Source organism: Borostomias antarcticus (genome assembly GCF_949987555.1).
Source record: "Borostomias antarcticus genome assembly, chromosome: 10".
NCBI lineage: Eukaryota > Metazoa > Chordata > Actinopteri > Stomiiformes > Stomiidae > Borostomias > Borostomias antarcticus.
Genome location: NC_140243.1, coordinates 22,268,058 through 22,290,809, shown reverse-complemented (window position 1 = coordinate 22,290,809; position 22,752 = coordinate 22,268,058). Strand labels below are relative to the sequence as shown.

Genomic DNA, 22,752 nt, shown 5'->3' with positions numbered 1-22,752 from the left:
CATCTCCATCTGTCCTCACAGGACAGCAGTACAGCTCCAGCTGTTTCATATGAACAGGATGGAAAACAATGCCAGCGCCAAGGATCACTAGATGGAAAATCTCAGAGTGATCTCTGAACTTCCTGCTGCCTGGTTGAGAGGAAAACACCTTGCGATGTATTTAAATATCCAATCCTAGTAATTGCATTCTCTGTCATGGTGGGTGATGGGAAGATTGTAGCCACAGTCTATTCCAACCAGTGGGAAGATAGATGGAGGTAAGAAATGCAAATGTGATCTTGTTCTAGAGTGTGTGCAACACAGAGATGACTCTTGACAGTACAATTACAGTATTTCCCTTGCATGAGCAATGGCAAAAATATATATGAAAGATGGAGAAAAGTGTGCTTTTGGTTGAGCTGCTCTGTATCTCTGAGAGGATAACTGCTGATGAGAGCTAACCATTTCCATGACAACCAACTACCTCTGAGATAAAAATGGAAAGAGCTCACACACACATAAGACAAAGAGAATGCACACACTGAGGTTAAGGATGCAAAAATATATTTTCAATCTTTCAAAACATAGGGGATTTTTTTTGCAGCACAAAAAAGAGTGCTACCCAAAAGTGTAGGGTGAGGAAAAGGGAGAAACGTTTTGGTCAGAAAACGTCAGTCTAATCTGACCGAAACGTTTCTCCCTTTTTCCTCACCCTACACTTTTGGGTAGCACACTTTTTTCGTACAGCACTATGTTTTGAAAGATTGAGATTATTTTTGCATCCTTAACCTAAGTGTGGACATTTTCTTTGTCTTATATCAGTGTGTGAGCTCTTTCCATTTTTATCTCATATGTTTCTGGCTCACGCACCTGATAAAAAAAAAAAAAAAAATTGGACTAGTTGAAAAGAGCACAAATTATTTTTCTACTTTTTGAACCAACTATCTGCACGCTAAAAAGAAAAAAGAAAAAAAAAGACTCATACAGTAAACACGTCGTTTTATTTGTGTGCTTCCTGGCCAGATTAGCTTGCCTGGGGAAATAATTTTGACAATATTTGTTTTATACGTTTGGGTTTTACATTTGCATCATTTATCCTCTTTAGGCCAAAAATGATGGGGTTTTCTAAATATCTCCCCCCCCCCCTTTAATAGCCTTGACAAAGTTCAAATGTTTTAATTTTGTGTGTCTTCTCTCACCTTGGCTGATGTGGGGTTGAAGGAGCCTTGGCCATGCAGGGCCTTCCTGATAGAGGGGCTACGGTCCTTGAAGGTTCTCTCGGTTCTCTCCCCTGAGCTTTGTTCTCCTCTACCTCTCTAGCCTCCTCAGATGTGCAGCCACATGGCCTAGTACATTTTATTTTAGCAATTTTAATAGTTTTGTCTTAAAAAAGATTGAAGGAAATTGAAGTGCATAGAGTGTTACCTCAGTGGTTGGTGAGAGGTGAAATAGGTTTTGTTCCCTGCACACTTAGGTGTTGTTCTGCCTCACTCCCATGTCAAGGTAAATGGAGATGGGGAGGGAGTAGTGTGATTTCTATTCTGGGTTGGGTTAGAATGGGTGCGTTGCCAAAGATTGTACTGAGAAAAAAGGACAAAGTTCCCTCCTGCTGAACCTACAGTATAAGGTATTTATGATACTCAGAAATTGTACAGCAATGTCATATGTCATGGTAAAGAAACGTATGAAATATGAAATGAATAGATGCACTGCTTGAAAATAAGCACAGCAATGGGCAGTAGCCTAGTGAAAGAGATGACCCCAATTTTTATCATTTTGCCTTCTGTAATTCAACAGTCCTTGTGAAAATTGAATTCTTGATAAGAGCTCTCCCAAGTTGATCTAGGGCTCTTCATTTTAATAATTGAATTGACAATCTGACAATCCGAGCACACAGTTGCACTGCCCAGAATCTGTTATTAAAAACGAAATAACTTTGTGAAGAGATAGGGGTCGTCAAAAGCTTCAAAAGCAGGACATTCAAATGACCACCAGAGCCCTAACTCTACCAATCAGAACCCCAGTCCCCCCCAGTTGATGAGACACAAAAGTTTCTCTCCACCAATAGGTGACTGCAGGTGATCGCACATGTCAATCAAAGTGCCTGCCAGCTCGATCGACAGCATCAGTAGACGTGAATTAGCAGGCCTACGGTCAATTAACCTGTAGTTAACCAAATAATATAAGAATCAAGACTTGACAGAATTAAGCAACATGTCTACACCAATTGCTGCGATCAACGATAAATGAAGCTACCGCCGGTTGTATTTTAGGATAATCCCCACTTTTACTGTAAAACAATAAAATATAAACAGGTCTATCGTAGTCCGCATCATCGTCATAAACAAACACAAAGACCCTTGGACCATCGTAGCCTAATCCCGTGACAGATTACAGCAAGCAAGATAACAAGTGGGTGCGTGTACGGGCGCGCTCTTTAGCCCACATTTCTTCACGGAGTAGCATTCCGCCCCAGTGCCCCACCCCGAGAAACAGCACTGACTGCACCTAAAACAGGAAGCGACTAGACAAGTAGCTACTGAAGACAGACTGTGAAAACAACAACGTCAACAATTACGGTGGTGTCCGAGAAGAGAGCCTACTATACATCAAAATCACAGCCTCCGTTGTGGATGAATTTGATTCAAACTGCGCGGAGAAGGGTATGTAGGCTACAGAACATCTACAATAACCCATATGTTATAACCAAAGCTCAACCGTGTATTGGCGACCGTGTTATCGCCATGCCTTGCACCATGCTACTGTACATGAAGAGTATTGTGTAGTAAACACGTCGTTACGTTGTCTGGGGCGCGCGTGGCTTGAACACAGTGACATATGCTTGGAATGTTGTTTTATTTATCACCTTATTCAAGACTTGGTCGAAACAAAATATAGCCTACTGCCGTGACAAGTGTCAAACGCCTCCATTCAGCAGCGGCGTCACTGTTGTGGGCTGTGTTTGTGTTGACACCCCTAGGGCAGCCCACTGCTGGAGCCTGCGACCCGAGCGCTACATCACTGATGATGACAAGTCTGCTAGATTTAGATAGCCTACAGTATACTATAGTGTAGAAATCACAATTCAGTTTTACCTGGTTTTATAGCCTGTTGCCTATGTTGAACATATTTATTGAATGGTTGGGAATCAGTAGGTAGGAATAGCCAAGCTTTTCTTACTGAGGGGAACTGATGTGTTCGACCAGTGACGCAAACTAGGAGCAGGAGAAAGCCCCCAGATGCACTGACGTGTTTTACAGAGAAAAAAGAAGCAGGAGAAAGCCCCCAGAGAGATGCACTGACGTGTTTTATGGAGAAACACACACAATAGTGGCTGTTGCTCTATAAACTCATCTCAGACAAAGGATGCAAAACCTTAACAGCCATGATCCTCGAGACACGTCGGATGTTCACACCAGGAGAAGGGGAAATTACTCCTGCAGCATATCATCGGCAGCGACAGATGAAGGCCTGTCGTGATTGTAATGGAGAGGGGAAGACAATCTGCCATGTGAAGCCAGGCCAGAGCAGGTTCAGGTTGCTGCATCTCAGTGGACAGTCAGAAATGTTTGGCAATTCTATGGCAATTTTGCAATTTGACAGACATTTAATGAGTTGGGCTGGCCCAACCCTTCACCCTGCTAGCACTGAGTTAATAAAGGAAGCAACACGTCAGGCCTTGTCTGCCTTAACCCTATACCTGTGTAACAAGGTGAGCGTAGCAATGCTGTGATCACTTCAACCTTTGTCATGGAGATGTCTGTTTTAGGGGCTGGCCCAAGGCATATCGCAGCTCAGCACTTGTCAAGATTTTCAAGTGGGGTAACAGGAAAAAAAATAGACACTTAGTAGAGTGCTAAATTGGTCTCTGGAGTTGTGACTTTTAGAGTAATTCTATTAAAGTCACACAGAACTCCTTCAGGTGCAGATTTCAGGAGTTGAGTTGGCGTTGGCAGGAGCTATGCGTTGTGAGCAGGGTAGGAGACGCGCGGTGTTGGTTGCTGATGAAAGAAGGCCCTGTTGTTGCCGAGTGCCTCTAACTTGGCAGAGAGGTACTAGGAACTCAGGCTTATGTTTGCTCTGCCGTCACATGTGCGCAGCATTCCACCTCTGTTTGACTCACAAAGCACACCCTCTCGCACCTGAGACACACACACACACACACACACACACACACACACACACACTGTACCCTCCACTCTCACACACACAGCACACGTTGCAAACAGGGTTTAAATGTCTAAGCCCTTTGGGTAGGCGGGGGAACTAGCTATCTCCACTAGACCCAGAGTATGTTGTGGGGCTTACTGATAGGAGACAACTGCATTGTGTCTGAGAGATTGCATAGGCCTGTGTGTGTGTGTGTGTGTGTGTGTGTGTGTGTGTGTGTGTGTGTGTGTGTGTGTGTGTGTGTGTGTGTGTGTGTGTGTGTGGCTGGGTCGGTGTGTGTGTGTGTGTGTACGGGTGGGTGTGGGCACTGCCTATGTGCATACGTGAGACTGCCTGTTTGTACTAGTAGGTGAATCACTGTGGTTTGTCAACTTCCGTCTTCACTACGTAACCCACTTCCTCCTCTCTACTGGCTTACTTCCTCTACTGTCTGTGTGTGCCTTAGTGTGTGTGTGTTTGTGTGTGTGTGTGTGTGTGTGTCCTTGTGACAGTGTGTGTCCTGACGGTGTGTGTGTGTTTGGGGGTATCAGTCAGGTTGGTCCACGTCACTCTTTTTACATTCCCATGTGACCTTATCTTAGTTTCCCTGAGGTGTGGTGACAGCTTGTACAGTCTGCACCAGCCACCATGACACATGTATAGTCATAATTTGGTTTTAGTTTCTGTCATAACTGTTTTGTTTGATCCTGAAGGCAAGGCAAGGCAAGTTTATTTGTATAGCACATTTCATCCACAAGGCCATTCAAAGTGCTTTACATGAGACATTAAAGTATCAGTGCAAGAAACGCATAAAAGGTCATACAGTATAAAACGCAATGTAAAAAAAGGTTAACATGCTTAGGTTTACGTGCCTAGCCTGAAGCATCCCACATTCCGCAGCAAAAGCGCCAATATTCTGCTGAGATGTTTCTGGAAAGAAACCATAAGTGGCGGCAGACATTGAGGGTGGGGTGGAGGGAGGGGAAGGGGGCACGATGTGGGGATGAGGGTTCATTTTGAGATGCACAGCATGCACAGACTTGCTCAGACTCGGTCAGAGAGGTGTCATAGAGAAGTTCTCAACTAACCTGAAACTGGGCTTCATGGCCGTTGAAATACAACGAGCTCGTAGGAATGGCACGTTGAACAAGAATACTGACAGACCCAGGCCTTTGGTGGTCTGGTCAAACTGCTCAGATACAAGATGGAGGGAGTGACAGATGGAGGGAAGTAGAGATAGAGGGAAGGATGAGGGAAAGAGGGATGAGAGATAGAGTGGGAGATAGATGGAGGGAGGGATGAGAGATAGGAGGAGGGATGAGAGAGGATTGAGAGATAGAAGGAAGGATAAGAGAGGGATGAGAGATAGAAGGAAGGATAAGAGAGGGAGGGAGGGATGAGAGATAGAAGGAAGGATAAGAGAGGGAGGGAGGGAGGGATGAGAGATGGAAGGAGTGAAAGACAGAAGACCACATTAAAGCAGAGGGTCTTCCTTCTTTCCTTACAGTCTGGAGGAAGTCTGCTCATGGACACATCTCCTCTCCTCCAGAACAGATGTTGACCTTTGACCTTACAGCTCTCCCATGATCCTCTGCTGGTTGAGACGAGACTAGTGTCACTGAGGATGACATAACCCTCCCAGTTTCAGCACACACACGCACACATGCACACACACACACACACACACACACACACACACACACACACACTCCCCAGGGGAGGGTTAAATGAAGCATTTGTCTGTCCACAAGGACCACTGTCAGGCTGCCTGGCCAGCAGAAGACACACATTAGTACCACACGGTCCTGGTACCTATGGTGTCATGCTATCCTTACTGTGTGTGTGTGTGTGTGTGTGTGTGTGTGTGTGTGTGTGTGTGTGTGTGTGTACGCGTGAGCACGCGTCTGTGTTCAGCACCTTGGACAGGGCAGCGTGACCACCGCTACCAGACCACACACAGCTGAGCTGAGGGACGCTACACTAGGCATAGATAGATAGATAGATAGATAGATAGATAGATAGATAGATAGATAGATAGATAGATAGATAGATAGATAGATAGATAGATAGATAGATAGATAGATAGATAGATAGATAGATAGATAGATAGATGGACAGACTAGGGATAGTCAAGGCTTCTGATAGATGTAAGACCTTCTGGTAGAAACTGTAATATAATATACTAGAAAATAATAAAATGTAGCACAAGAGCTACATTGTCTTAGAAAAACTGTTCCCCACTGTGAATTGTAATCTTGGCTTTACCACTCAGCCTCTTCTGACTCAAACGGTCCCCTTGATTGACCCCATGTCAACAGGGGATCTGAGCTAGTAACTCATGATTGATCCCACAGGAGGGATCTGAGCTCTGAGTCAAATAGGAACGCATGATGGACCCCATGTCAACTGGAGAGATCTGAGCTCTGAATCGAAAAGGCATTCATGATTGACCCCATGTCAACAAGGGGCATCTGAGCACTGAGTGGAATAGGAGAAACAGTAAAGTTTAGAGCAGTTGTATGAATGTTTATAGTGTTCATTTATGTAAGCTGAGATTGTATAACTGATAGGCTAACTAATATGAGACTGCAGGGTTCAGGTGATGAGAGGGAGTGCTGATGACGGTGCAAAACTGGTAGCGCTGTATCACTCCTGGCAGACTTGTATCAGCCACACTGTTTTTCTTACAGGCAAATCCTTACTTCCTCTTGTCTGCACGCACAAATAGCCTTTATCCCCGGAGAGGGAATCGTATAACACTGAGGTAATATCCCCTTCCATTTCTTCAGCAGAAGAAATTAATACTTGTATTACTATCTGCCCTCTGTGATTCAAAGGAAGATTGGCCACTCTCTCTGTCTCTCTCTCTGTGTTGATAAACAGTGGAAACCATCGTTCTGGCCGGCGAGTGGGAGGCAGGGATTTAACGATTCAATTCCTTTATCCTCCACTTGATCCGTATGCTGTGGCCTGGCCTCTCACCTTCCTCGCTCCATTTCTTCTGTAAAGAACAGAGAAGAGGAACATGAAGAGCTGGGGGAGGAATATATACTGTATATATATATATATCTATATCTATATATATATACCCATTCACACAATGGTGGCAGCTGCTATGCAAGGTGCTAGCCAGCTCATTGGGGGCAATTTGGGGTTGTCTTGCCCAAGGACACTTCAACACATGGAGAGGAGAAGCTGGCATTCGAACCGCCGACCATATGATAATTGGAAATCCCGCTCTACCTCCTGAGCCACAGCCGCCCTACGTACATGAGGTCATGTCCCCTGTGATGCGTGTAGGGGTGTGTTCTTGTTTGTGTCTGTGTGTAATGTTCACACAGTGACAAGACGGGGACAGGAAGAAAAAATTGTGCTTGCTCTACCTCTTTGTTTCTCACTCCTTTGCTTATTCCCTATTATACTCAGTCTCCCTCAGAGAATGGGCTATTATAGAGGCCAATACGACAACGGCAAGCCAAAGAAATAAGCACCTTTTGTTGCTCTAGCAGTGCTGTGCAGTGCTGAGTTTTAATTGCAGTGTGGATGTTTTTAAGGTGTTATGCAACGTCTCCGTCTGCAAGTCCATGCAGAGGCCAAACAGAGGTTGTGTAACATTGCTGAGAGTGAAACTACTCTCCAAGGCCTTAAGTGTATTAACATTATACACACCAACACACACACACACACACACACACACACAAACATTCTTGAAACATTCTCTTGCTTCCTCAGAATTCTCCACGGTGTTCTACCACATTGTGCTCATCACAATAGACATTTCTTTTGGCCATCCTTCAGCTTTTCAAAAGGGTAGGAGCAATGTGTGGGTCAATCACACACGCTCAATGTGTAGAATACAGTACTTCTGTGCAATTTAAAGAAAGTCCAAGGCACACTGTTCCGTCAAAAACATTATTAACTAGAACTGGTCCTCAGAGAGCACAGACCTCCAGGCCTGAATGCATTCCGTGGCTCTGTGTGCACCAAAATTGAATGGGCTATAAATTGGCCCATGCTATGCCCCTCCACCGAGTTTCATGAAAAGCGGTCTGGTTTTTGTGTAATCCTAGTCCAAATAATGAATGGAGGTGAATGGCTGGCCCAGCCGTGTTTGGGCAGCTTCAGTCCATCTGGTCCTACGGGTGACGTGCAGCCTCCAGAGCAGTGCCGCTGCAGACACGTCCACCTCTTCCTTGGAGCTAGCCCACTGGTGGTCACGTAGGAGGCGGCTGCACTCCTCGTCGCAGCCCAGGATGTAGTTCCTGTTGTAACCGTGCGGGACGGTCTTCCCAGGAGGACCCTGTAGTAGGCTGTGTCCCAGGAGGACCCTGTAGTAGGCTGTGTCCACATCGGCTGCCTCTGGGTCCAGCAGACCAGCTGACCTTTTTTCCGTCTCCTCAGCAAACGACTCCCAGTTGGCCTGTCAGAAATTGCATCTTTTGACAGATTTCCCTGCTACCAGTTGCACCAGTGATGAAACTCCAGAATATAATGGGTTGCTAGTTGGCCCATGCTACACCCTTTCACCAAGTTTAATGAAAAATAGGGTGGTAGCGTAAGGGCTCATTCATAGTCAACGCAAGCTACGCTAGTGCAAGCTACGCAAGGTGACGTTGACGCGTCCTTGCGTAGCAACGTGTCGTGCAGAAATGTGTAACTTTACGCGAGCGCAAATGCTATTTCACACAAAACCATAGGGGCGCCGACGCAAGGCAGTGTCCCCCGCGTGAGTGAACCACTTGCATAGAGCTGCGTTCACAACCGCGTCAGCGTAGCTTGCGTTGACTATGAACCAGGCCTAAACCTGGTCTAAAAAATGAATGGAGGTGAATGGCCAGCCATGGTTTGGCAGCTCGTGGACCTGCCCCATGATTCAGATCCTTTCCAAAATGTAATGGGTTCTAAGTTGGCCCATGCTACACCCCTCCACCGAGTTTCATGAAAATCAGTCTGGTAGTCTTTGCGTAATCCTGCTAACAAACAAACAAACAAACCAAGAAATGGCTCGTGGACCCTCCCTGTGATTGGGATCTGCTTCTAAATTTAATGGGTTCTATGTTGGCCCCAGCGTCACCTCTCCACTGAGTTTCAAGAAAATTGGTCTGGTAGTTTTTGTGTAATCCTTGTCAAAAAAATGAATGACGGTGAATGGCCAGCCATGTTTGGGTGGCTCATGGACCCGCCCCGTAATACGGATCCATTCCTAAATGTAATGGGTTCTAGGTTCACCCATGCTACACCAGTGCACCAAGTTTCATGAAAATCAGTCCAGTAGCTTTTGCGTAATCCTGCTGACAGACATACGGATGGACGTACAGATGTACACACCACCACCGAAAACATTACCTCTTGCCCTGCGCTGTCTCTTGGGTGGAAGTAAAAAGCCTTTATTGATCCATGGCTGTGGCAAATATAAAAAGACTTTTCAGCTCAAAAGACTCTTCCTCAGGGTCAGGGCTGTACAACTTTTTTAGCACATAGCACTGGTGCTACAAGGTGGGGGTTTTCACTATGGTTTCCAACTAGTTGAGGTGTGTTTGTGTGTGTGTGTGTGTGTTCTTGGTATTGCTATAATCACACAGCCTCCTACACACCATCATGACTCTACACACCATCATGACTCAGCCCTCTGCAGCTACTAGTGAAATGTTTTGTTAAAGAGAGTATTACTGTAAATCCAGTTTCTGAAGGAGTGTTGGAGGGGCGCTGAGCTGAAGTCATACAGGATAGTTGATATATCAGAATCAGAATTTGCCAAACTACATTTTCACTTACAAATAATTTGACTCAATGGATGGTGCACAGAGGACTTGCATATGCATAATAGAAACACAATAAAACAAGAGGTAAGGTACACAAAAAGTACACAATAGAAGTGAAGTAGTAAAACTATTATGAGCCTGGACATGGTTATAGATCATTTATAGACTAAATGTGAGGACATTACATTACATTACATTACAGTCATTTAGCAGACGCTTTTATCCAAAGCGACTAACAATAATTGCATTATTACATGAATTAAAAGGCTACTGTGTTTGGGGCACCCTGGTGGCTCATCGGGTTAAGGCACGTACCATGTAAAGGCTAGTCTTTAATGCAGGCCCAGGCCCTTTGCTGCATGTGTCTCATGTGTCTTTGCTGCATGTCTCTCTCTCTCTCTCTCCCTCTCTCTCTCCCACCTTTCCAGTCTATATACTGTCCTATAATAAAGCAGAAATGTTCTCTCAAAATATTTCTAAAAATATATATTAAAAAAGGCTACTGTGTTTGAAAACTTGCACCCAGGTGGTGAAGTAGAAATTGATTCTTCACAGGATGAAGCGAGAGAGAGAGAGAGAGAGAGAGAGAGAGAAACCGAGAGAGGGAATGAGAGCAAAAAAGAAAGGCATAAAATGAGTGGTTTGAAGAGTGTCTCCTTGACAACTCAAAGAACCATAGTTCAATTTCAACCTCTGGTTCTTCATAGTGTCCAAATCTTGTCATGAGGATATGGCTGCCAAGCAGCTTCCTTTTTGTACAAACACTCAGATTAGTAGTCTATAATGCCTTGTGGAAAAATTAATTTCCTTTCACCTGCACATTATCATAGTTTTTTATGGAGGTGTCATCACATTTTTGTTTTTTTTTCGCCATGGCATAATATGTAAATTAGTATTTTTCATCATAGTTTCTATTGACAAAATGGACATTGCTACAGTAGACCCCTAGTATACTAAAACAGCTAAGCTGAAAGCTAGATGTTTCACATTGGCTCTATCAAAACTAATCACACTTTCTCTAAAAGCCCCAGGTGACATGAAATGTAAACTTCTATCTCCACTGTAATAACCCACTGTCACACAGAAGTGGCTCTGCATTGAGTCAGACAAGAGCCTGTGTAACAGAAGACATGCCGGCCTGCAACTCAGAGGGATCATATGTTGAATCTATTCAACACCGTTTAAGTGGGATTAAGTGTTGCAGCAGTGGATGGGTCGCACACACCATACTGTAGCTCCAATGCAAGTATACTACAAAGTTCCATCACTGGTGCAACCGGTAACAGGAAAACCTGTCAAAAGATGGAATTTCCGACAGGCCAACTGAGTCGTTTGCTGAGGAGACGGAAAAAAGGTCAGCTGGTCTGCTGGACCCAGAGGCAACCGATGTGGACGCAGCCTACTGCGGGGTCCTCCTGGGTGCAGCACAGAGGACCATCCCGCACGGTTACAACAGGAACTACATCCTGGGCTGGGATGAGGAGTGCAGCCGTCTCCTACGGGACCACCAGCGGGCTAGCTCCAAGGAAGAGGTGGACGTGACTGCAGCGGCACTGCTCCGGAGGATGGACGTCACCCGTAAGACCAGATGGACTGAAGTCGTTGAATCAATCAACTTTACCCACTCTAGTCGTAAGGCGTGGAAGACTATCAACCAGCTAACAGGCAGAAATACAACGACCGCCAGGTGCCTGATCACAGCAGACACCATCACATCCCAGAACACAACATCTGGCTGGCTCTGTGCATTCTTCTCTTCATGCTACCAGAGGTCCAAGCTCCCAAAGATCTGCCGTCGTGCCTCTGTCATAGCCCTGCTGAAGACAAACAAACCTGCGGAAGACCCAAGGCCTACAGTCCCATCTTGCAGCTCTGTGTCCCATTCAAGATCTTGGAGAGAATGATCGATAGCCGCATCGACCCAGTGATGGACCCACAGCTCCCATGGGAACAAGCCGATTTCCATAGTAGTAGATCAACAGTGGAGTCGACCAGGTAACACTGCTTTCGCAACACACCGAAGACAGCTTCCAGGACAATGAGAAACCTGGGGTACTATACCTGGACCTGACTGCTGCATACGATACCGTCTGGCACCGTGGACTCCACCTGAAGCTGCTGACGACAATCCCGGATCGGCATATGGTGAAGTTCATCATGGAGATGCTGTTAAACCGCAGCCTTCGTCCTACAGACCAGCGACGGCCAGCGCAGCAGGCTCAGAAGACTGAGGAACCGTGTCCTGCAGGGGACGGTTCTCTCGCCGATGCTGTTTAACATCTACATATATGATCTACCGGATACAGCATCCAGAAAGTATGGCTACATGGACGACCTTGCCATGCTGAGACGACCAACATGGAAGGCTATGGAAGACAGCCTTAACCAAGACATGGGCACCCTGGCAGCCTACCTTTGGAGGTGGTGTCTACAGCTCAGCAACGGTAAGACAGTAACAGTGGCATACCACCTCAGCACCAGAGAAGCTAAGAGGGAACTGGAGGTGCACGTCGATAACAAACGTCTGGAGTTCTAGTAAGCCCCAAAGTATCACGTGGTTAAAACATGAGAAAAGCACAACTGCGCATGCCTGTGACGCGAGAAAACACAACTGCGCATGTCAAAAGGGGTCGGTGGCCTGTTCAAAAAGCTTCACTCTCAAGAACGAGGCGTCAACGTAGTCACCACATCCAGTTCTATTAATACATCCATGGGCCTGACAGACAACGCCGCATGCGAGTGCGGCAAGCCTGAGCAGACTGCCGAACACATAATTACCACCTGCCCCCTACACAGACCACCCTCGGAAGCCAGCTTTTCGACGTTGGACCAGAGACGAGGGCATGGCTGCACGACACCGATTTTGATCTCTGATGTTACACGAAAGAAGAAGAAAGTATATACTTTCATTAGAGCTATGGAGTGTGTAACCCTCCCTTTTTAAATTTTAGATTATTGTGTCCCTGGGTCAGCACCTCATCAAATTGGGTGTGTGTTTTCTTTCTTTTTACCACAGTCTCACAGCAGACCTAGTTAGATGATCTACAGCAGACCTAGTTAGATGATCTACAGCAGACTTAGTTAGATGATCTACAGCAGACTTAGTTAGATGATCTACAGGAGACCTAGTTAGATGATCTACAGCAGACTTAGTTAGATGATCTACAGGAGACTTAGTTAGATGATCTACAGGAGACTTAGTTAGATGATCTACAGCAGACCTAGTTAGATGATCTACAGCAGACTTAGTTAGATGATCTACAGCAGACTTAGTTAGATGATCTACAGCAGACTTAGTTAGATGATCTACAGCAGACTTAGTTAGATGATCTACAGAGCAGACTTAGTTAGATGATCTACAGCAGCAGACCTAGTTAGATGATCTACAGAGCAGACTTAGTTAGATGATCTACAGAGCAGACTTAGTTAGATGATCTACAGAGCAGACCTAGTTAGATGATCTACAGAGCAGACTTAGTTAGATGATCTACAGAGCAGACTTAGTTAGATGATCTACAGAGCAGACCTAGTTAGATGATCTACAGCAGCAGACTTAGTTAGATGATCTACAGCAGACTTAGTTAGATGATCTACAGAGCAGACTTAGTTAGATGATCTACAGAGCAGACTTAGTTAGATGATCTACAGCAGACTTAGTTAGATGACTTAGTTAGATGATCTACAGCAGCAGACTTAGTTAGATGATCTACAGAGCAGACTTAGTTAGATGATCTACAGCAGACTTAGTTAGATGATCTACAGCAGACTTAGTTAGATGATCTACAGCAGCAGACCTAGTTAGATGATCTACAGAGCAGACTTAGTTAGATGATCTACAGCAGCAGACCTACTTAGATGATCTACAGGAGACCTAGTTAGATGATCTACAGCAGACTTAGTTAGATGATCTACAGCAGACTTAGTTAGATGATCTACAGCAGACTTAGTTAGATGATCTACAGCAGACTTAGTTAGATGATCTACAGCAGACTTAGTTAGATGATCTACAGCAGACTTAGTTAGATGATCTACAGAGCAGACTTAGTTAGATGATCTACAGGAGACCTAGTTAGATGATCTACAGGAGACCTAGTTAGATGATCTACAGCAAACCTACTTAGATGATCTACAGTAGCAAACCTTTAAGGAAGCTACGCAGCTTCAAGGCAGACGTAACAACACTGAGACTGTTCTACCTGACGTTCGTTCAGAGCGTGGTGACCTTCGCCATCCAGTGCTGGGGTGGAAGTCTGTCCATCCAGAACAGAAACATGCTGGACAAGGTTACTAAGGCGGGGAGGAAAATCACTGGCTCAGATATTCAGAGTATCTCTCAGCTCTCTGATCAATATACCATCAACCTTGCCAGACGAATACTGGACGATCCTTCCCATCCACTCTTCTCAGAGTTCCCCCTACTCCCCTCTGGACGCAGGTTTAGAATGCCCAAAACAAGGACAAAACCAGCCAGCACTTCTTTTGTGCCAAGAAGCATTAAATTATTGAACAGCTGTTGATGCCTGTTGCAGTGATGATGATGTTGATGCGATGATGTTGGTGAGGATGGTGATGACGATGATGGTGGTTGGTGACATTGTGGTGTTGGTGATGGGCGTACATTTTAATGTTTTCTGTATGCTTGACGTGTGCTAAACAAATTCCCCTCTGGGGCAATAAAGGTTTCAATTCAATTCAAAACCTACTTACTGTAGATGATCTACAGCAGCAGACCGCATTAGATGATCTAGCACAGGCATTCCCAGACTGTGAGGCGGGCCTCCCCTGGGGGGCCCCAAAGAAATTCAGGGGAGGCGCGGAGGGATGGTTAGAAGAAAAAAAAAGGAAAAACATGTTTTTTTATTTTTGAAATGTGTATGGTTTTTATGAATGAAACATGATTTCAAAGGTCAGAAGATCGAAATAAATAATGGTAAAGATGTATACTAAATTTGTGGATAGTGCAGAGAGAGCCTCCCCCCTCAGGCATGAATGTATTGTACGAAAATGTCATAACGTTAACTAGCAACAGGTGCCACCGAGCTAAATTAGCTGTGTAACGTTATGGGCTAGCTAACGCTGCCTTGCATAATGGACAAATTTGGGGGGTTGGTGGGGGGCGCGGGTGTGTCACTGTTTTCAGAGGGGAGGCCCACATTGATGGAGTTTGGGAACCCATGATCTAGCAGATATAGTAAGAGTTAGGGTTAGCCCCACACTGTGTTAGCTGCAGTATGTAAGATTTTAAACATTTAAATATTGCTACAGTATATTGCTGTGATAAATCAAGAGATATACGTGATTGAACTCTGTGAAAACTGTCTTTGCTGTTTGGCTCTGCTACAGCAATCTATACTAGAGCTACCCTTGGCCGGCCTGTCTGTCTTTCTGCTGTCTGTCTGCTATCCGTCCGTCCCTCTATCCGACACCGTCGGCCTGACAGCATTCATATTTGGCCTGGGTATCTGCAGGGGTCCCAGATAGACCAGGACAGGGCCGGAATGTTTTTTATTTTTTTATTTTATTTTTACCTTAAACACCTTAAATCTAACTTTAACCCCTGACCCTGAAACTGCTCTATTGAGGTACTCCACTATTGTGGAAAATGTAGACCACAGTGCCTGTTCAGCCTTGATATATGGCATGATTATTGCCAAGAGATTTTTTTGAAACAATGGAAATTTGACCCAGCCCACAAATGTGAGACTTGATTAAGTGAATTGGTGGGCATTTTACATGTAGAAAGATTGAAACTGTTTGGTGACCCTCAGAGGTTCTTCAGAATATGGAACCCGGTGTTGCAGCACGTCAGAGATCAATAGATATCCTCTTTTCTTTGTACAATGTGCCCTAGTAACCTTTTGTGGACTTTGTACTGTGATGTTTGGTGGTTTTTTTCTCTTGTCTTATTAGTACCTGCTTTCAGGATGTCTTATCTGTTTATTCTTAATATGTATGCAAAATTTCTATAATAAAAGAAAAAAAAAACAAGAAAAAGGAAATACTGCTCTGAATAGAACCCCACCCCATCCCAGCTGCATATATATAAACTTTATTACAGGCTCGTAGCCCACATAGTAAAGACAGTACATTACATATAAATATATTTTTTTTTTAAACAATTAGACACACACTTCTACAATTAGAAGCACATAACAGGCACAAAGGCTAAAAGAGGCACTCATGCCAGTGTTCCCGGATGGTAGACAAGTACCTGACAGAGCTACGGTCCGGATCTGTCATCAGTTCAATTATGTCATTCCGAGAGCGGTCAAGTCTGCACATAAATTTGAAGGTCAGGTTCCTCAACAGGGCCATGAAGGTGGTAAGTCCAAGGTTACAAAAAAGCTCACTGGCTCTGGTACTCCTGGGTTTCTTCAGCAGAATCCTAAGGCAGTCATTGTAAGCTACCTGCAGCTTGCGCAAGCTCTCCTTCTTATAGTTCACCCAGAGGGGAGCTGTATATAGAGGGGTGCAGTAAGCTCTAAACAGGTTCACTTTGACAACAGTACAGTAGTGAAATTTTCTGACCAGCATATTAGCTTGGACATAGAGCATTCTCCTCTGTCTGTACATATCAGCGTCATCCTCCATTGTGTCAGTGATAATATGTCCCAGGTATTTTGTACTATTGGACACACACAGGGTGTGCCCTGAGAGATGAAACACAGGAAACTCAAGGTCCAGGTCTTCCTTAGTCCTACATATCAGTACCATACTCTTTTTGGCATTATACTTAACATCAAAATCAACCCCATAGACTGAGCAGATATTAAGCAACTGTTGAAACCCAGCGCTACTGGGGGATAGAATGGCCAGGTCATCCGCATACATAAAATGGTTGATCAGGGTCTCACCTATCATGCATCCTGTCCTGCACCCCCCCAGCTGCTTAGACAGGTCGTCCATATAGAGATTGAAGAGGGCTGGGGATAAAAGCCCCCCCTGCCGGGCCCCATTACCAACACTGAAGGGGGTGGATAATATGCTCCTCCATTTTACCTGCATCTGCTGGTTAGCATACCAGTAAGCTAGGATGCGTACTAGTATACTAGGCACACCCCTAAGCTTAAGCTTGTTAAAAAGCTTGTAGTGGTGGACGTGGTCAAAGGCTTTAGATGCATCAAAAAAACCAATAAGCATAGTAGAGCCCTGCCTTCTATATGTCTCTACCGCTTCTTTTAGAGCATAAATACATAGGTCAGTACTGTGCCTGGGCTTAAAGCCTAATTGATTATCCGTGGTGGTTATATAGACACTTAACCTGTCAAGTAGCAGTTTTTCAAGCACTTTGGACAGAATGCTGGCTAGTGCTATGGGTCTGTAGTTATCAATACTACCTACTTTACCAGCTTTGTCTTTAATTACTGGAACAAGCATAACCGACAACATGGAGTCTGGCAATGTGCCATGAGTCATCAGCCCTGTGAAGCAGATAGACAGCAGCACTGCCAACCTGGGCCCAGCTAACTTTAAGTGCTCTGCTGTAATGTTGTCCAGGCCACTTGCTTTGTTGTCTGTAAGTTGTCCTATGGCATTAAAAACATACATACATACATACACATGCATACTATAGAATTATGTTGCCTGCTGATTAGCTGCACGGAGCTGCAGCAAAATTAGTGAGGCAGTCCTGATACACATACTGAACTAGTACCTCATGCCAGCTCTAGAATTATTTTGCCGTAGCTCTGCTTTGCCCAACATTACTGCATTATGTTGTCCACCCAATAGTAGTAGCTAGCTAGCTTGCAAACAATAGCCAAACCAGGCTTTCAGACGGGACTTGCCAAACATAACATGTCCGCAATGTTCTCGGGGGGAGATGGATAATGGACTAAATGGCCAATCACTGATTGCTCCAATGGGCATCAGAACTAGCAGATAAATAATGGGCTATGCTGGAGTGATAGCAGATGCACTGCATTTAGTTGGTGTCCATAGTGCTCTAACAGGTATCAGAACTATTTTTATTGCAATTTGGTGTCGGTTCGACACCAGAGCACCAGCAGCACGGAGCATTCTTCTATGACCTTATGGGTACACAATCCCACAAACCAAGAGATTGAAGTTCACTGACTTGGCAGACAGAAATGTCCCACGCTGCTAGCTCGTAACTAGCGTGTCACAGGCTCCCGGTGCAGAAGTTCCATACTGCAGCTTTGATCACTCTCTGTCTCTCTCTGACACATCACAGCACTCAGCTGGCACAAGGTCCATGGCCAGTATCCTGTGGTTTATCTCTGACTCTGTTCCATCCTGTTCTGTGTTTCATGTGCTAATGTGCAGCAGCCATTAGGAGGGGTGTGTGTGTTTATGAAGTTGACCTTTTGTTAAGGTAAGGATAAGGTCTGGGTACTGACGCAGGTTCCATCCTGCAGTACCTCTGTGACTGGATACATCTGATCAAATCCTTGAATTCATTAGTGTGTGTGTGTGCGTGTATATGTGTGTTTGCTGAATGATGTCACCTTGCCCTCTACCTGAGGACATTCCCTCCCCTGAAGTTCATGTCCTGACTACCATCCACTTGTTAAACAAACACACACACACACTAAAGCAGACTATTGCAGTGGACTTATCCTAGCTGTGGCCCCACTGAGCTGGGAGAATGGAGTGTTTCTGCTCACTGCTGCTGACTGATTAAATGTCAGACAGATTTCACTTTGCATTTTCTGTAATTATCTCTGAGCTCAGGAATGGATGGTTGTCAACAAGATTCAGAGAGATCTAAGTGGTTCACAAATTTTGATTTGTTGTATGCAATTAATTAAATTACACTCTTACCCTCTCTTTTCCTCTACTAATTAGTCATCATTCTCCTGGTTCTATGATGTAGTCCTGATACTGTGATGTAGTCCTGGTACTATGGTAGTCCTGATACTGTGATAGTCCTGGTTCTGTGATGTAGTCCTGATACTGTGTTGTAGTCCTGGTACTATGATGTACTGTAGTCCTGTTACGGTGGTCCTCCAGTGCTTTCCCTAGGATTTTTTTCGGGGTGGGTGGTAGGCCCCCCGAAACTAGTGTTGTCCTGCATGGTCTGGATACATGGTGTCAACAGTGTTGTCATAGACGTGCGCAGTAAGGTGTTTGTTAGCATCTATGTTTGTTAGTATCGTGCATTAGCAATGCTAATTTTTGCTATATTAAACTCAATTTAATTATGCAAAAAATGTTAGCGATCTATTATCACAAAAATGTTAGCGATCTGTTGGGTCTTTCAGGAGGGGCGGGAGGTCCCTTTGTAGGCAATGGTAGGGGAAACACTGTCCTGGTACAATGATGTAGTCCTGACACTGTGATGTACAGTAGTCTTGGTACTGTGAGGGTCCTGATACATGTAGTCGTGGTACTATGATGTAGTCCCGATATTGTGATGTACTCATGGTACTATGATGTAGTCCTGGTACTATGATGTAGTCCTGATACTGTGATATACTGTAGTACTGGTACTATGATAATCCTGATACTGTGATTTAGTCCTGGTACTATGAGTGTCCTGATACATGTAGTCCTGGTACTATGATGTAGTCCTGATACTGTGATGTAGTCCTGGTACTATAATGTAGTCCTGATACTGTGATGTAGTCCTGATACTGTGATATACTGTAGTACTGGTACTATGATAATCCTGATACTGTGATTTAGTCCTGGTACTATGATGTAGTCCTGGTACTATGGTAGTCCAGATACTGTGATGTAGTGCTGGTACTATGATGTATCCTGATGTAGTCCTGTATCCTGATGTAGTCCTGATACTATGATATAGTCCTGATATATAGTCATGTTGTAGTCCTGGCTGATACTATGATGTAGGCCTACTGTGATGCAGTCCTGATACTACAATGTAGTCCCGATGTAGTCCTGGTACTATGATGTAGTTGTTTTTATTTTAATTTGTATTATTGCTTGCTGTATGTTTTTCTTTATGTATTAATTTAATTAAAGTGTATTGGGACCACGCTGCATGGTGATTCTGCATTTTAAATCAAATTGATTGATTGATGTCCTGATGTAGCCTTGGTACAATGTAGTCTTGATACTATGATGTAGTCTTGGTACTATGATGTAGTCTTGGTACTATGATGTAGGCTAGTACTACTGTAGTCCTGATGCTATGATGTAGCCTTGATCTAGTCTTGGTACATTGATGTAGTCATGATACTACGATGTAGCCTAGTTTTGGTCCTATGATGTACAGTAGGCTAGTATTGGTAGGCTAATCCTAATGTAGTCCTGATACTATAATGCAGTACTGTCCTGATTTAGGCATTGTACTGTGATATAGTTGTGCTACTATCATGTAGACCTGATACTATAATGTAGTCCTGATGTAGTTCTTGTGTGTAGTCCTGGTAGTATGGTCTGGTAGTATGGTGTAGTCTTGGTACTGTGACATAGTGCTGATGTAATCCTAGTACTATGATGTAGTTCTGATGTAGTCCTGGTACTATAATGTAACTCTGATTCTATTCTCTCCCCTCCACAGTCTCTGTTGACAGCATGGGACAGCATCTAGGAAAGCGCGAGCCACATCAAGAGAGCAAGGTAAGATTCCTTAGAGGGGGATTAGACATAAGCTTTTAGTGCTTGGGACTGTACTGAAATGTAGGATTAGTAAGGGGTTTGGGGTTTATTTATTCAAGCACAAGTAGACAAAATATATTAGCTGTGTGCTGTATCATATTTAAGCAATAGCTCATGACAGGCCGTGGAAATATTAGAGTGTATAATAACCATATACCACAAGCCTGAAGTGAACTATTGCTTTTATAAAACGGTCACCAAGTATGGCAATACAAAAGTATACACACTTAGGTACATATTTATGTTTTGCTCACTGCTGACTTTCATTATAGTCCCTCTGCGCTAAATCACTTTCCATAGCAACAAACAGCAAGCCTAGCAACGAAAACTAATGCCAGACCTGACCAGACATGACCAGCCTAATGCTAGCTAGCCATGAACGAAGTGTAGCCTTGAAGTTAGGCTAAAGTATATTTGCTGTGCAACATCAACTGTCCAGTTGTCAAAACTAATTGCCAACAAAACTTATGTTAGCCAGCTGTTAGCCAGACACCTCATTGTCCCCAAATCAATAACTTATTTCACGTCAAATATGCATGATGTCACTGCCAGTTGTACTGTAGCCTCGGCTCAAGTACATTCACTGCCAGTTGAATTGCGAGGGCGGGATGTGCTGTAAGTGAAGGAATACAAATCCATAGGCTACCAGTCTGCTTTACTAGCTCTATCTTGGAAAATTAATAATCGCCCAAAAGAATAATACTGTGTGTAATCGCAAAATAACTATATGTGATTCAGAAGTGCAAAACAATTCATAGTGTTTGATGCAAGCGGATGCCTGAGAGCACTCAGCTGTAGAGGACCCACAGGCTACAGACCCAGCCTGTGAACTCAGACAAATCTCTGTTTACTGACCACATATTGGGAATCTATGCAGCTACTTTCTCACCTGAAAACATATTACAACTTCATAATGTGACATATTTACAGTTGCAGAGCTAAAATTACAACAGCTTTTTGTCAGCTTTTGTCTGCAGCTTTTTTTTTGTCAGACATGAAGTGATACTAAATTGTGCAAATTAATTAGACGTGGTAAATACAGTATATCACAGCTATGAACCATTCAGATGTCTTGATTTGAGTTACCCATTTTATAATGAACAGTAAAGCAAGTGAATTGTTTTGTTATGAAGTGTGTATTGTTTGTGTGAAAGTGGTTCATTGTGTTTGGTCCTTATCGCCTACTCACTCACAGCTGGAGGCCTTTATCAGTGGAGCCTGGTGTGCTGCAAAACTTTTCTTTTGATTCATTTTACTTTGGGCCTGGCTCTGGTTCTTTGGCTGTCCAGTCCCCCAGGTGTGACATACGACCTTTAACATGTTACAATGTTCGTCACAACAGAAGGCACTCTGTGGAATAAAGTCTACAATAATATCAAAAGAATAGGAGAGGTGAGGGGTGGGGAGAAGATGCAGAAGAGGTGGACAGAGGTAGACTTAAAGGAGGTCTTTGGAGGGATGTCCAAAGGTTGTGTGAGGTGAATGTTGAATGTGTATTTAGTTCTCATTCTTAGGCAGAGATTCATGATCATTATGTTGATTAGACAGATGGAGCATGACTAACCTGAACACTGAGAACTACTGATATTATATTAATGACTTTATTGAGATTGTGAGAGACTAATCACAAATAAATTCTGCTATAGAGCAGGACAGATGGACATGCCCCATTGCCAGTTAACTTGAAGGGCACAGAGACAGGGCACCTGTGGGCCAGGTATCAATGGACCTGGTGCAGCAGTATGAGCATGTGAGTTAAGGACAAAGGGGGCGTGTACACACCATGTGTAGACAGCTGAATTCCCACCAATGACAAAGTTAGATAACTGAGATGAGGGATGTGATCTAATAACCATTCATCAACCCAATTAAACCCATTAAAATGAAAACCATTCATCAACACTGGCGATGCTCACCTCACGCTCCTCACAACAACAACCACACCAACAATACAGTTGTATCAACAGCATCAGCATTGGTGAACCATGTGTCTCTGTGACCAGGAATGGGAAATTTAATGGATCAGATGAGCAATTGAACACCGTCCAGGGAGAAGTCAGATTGACATTAGCTCTGGGCCAATGATCAACAAGAGCCCATCTGTCAACCTGTCTAAAAACCCCAGCTGTCCAATGAGGATGACCTGATCACCCATCTTACACGCACGCACACATACAGTACACATACACACAAACACACACACACACATATACACACACACACACACACACACACTAGGGCTGTCAAATAAATACTCTAACTTCGACTTGTTATC

The 22,752-nt window shown here is 44.1% G+C and overlaps 1 protein-coding gene across 1 annotated transcript in view; it reads left to right on the top strand.

Annotated features, from left to right (window-relative positions):
- The first annotated feature begins 2,435 nt into the window (after nucleotides 1–2,435).
- LOC311314398 (myelin basic protein-like) overlaps nucleotides 2,436–22,752 on the top strand; it is a 55,840-nt gene continuing 35,523 nt past the window's right edge. Inside the window, exons 1-2 of the mRNA XM_084444741.1 lie at nucleotides 2,436–2,642; nucleotides 20,380–20,438. Coding sequence (XP_084300867.1) covers nucleotides 20,394–20,438 — 45 coding nt within the window. The 5' untranslated portion in view covers nucleotides 2,436–2,642; nucleotides 20,380–20,393. The remainder of the gene's footprint in view (nucleotides 2,643–20,379; nucleotides 20,439–22,752) is intronic.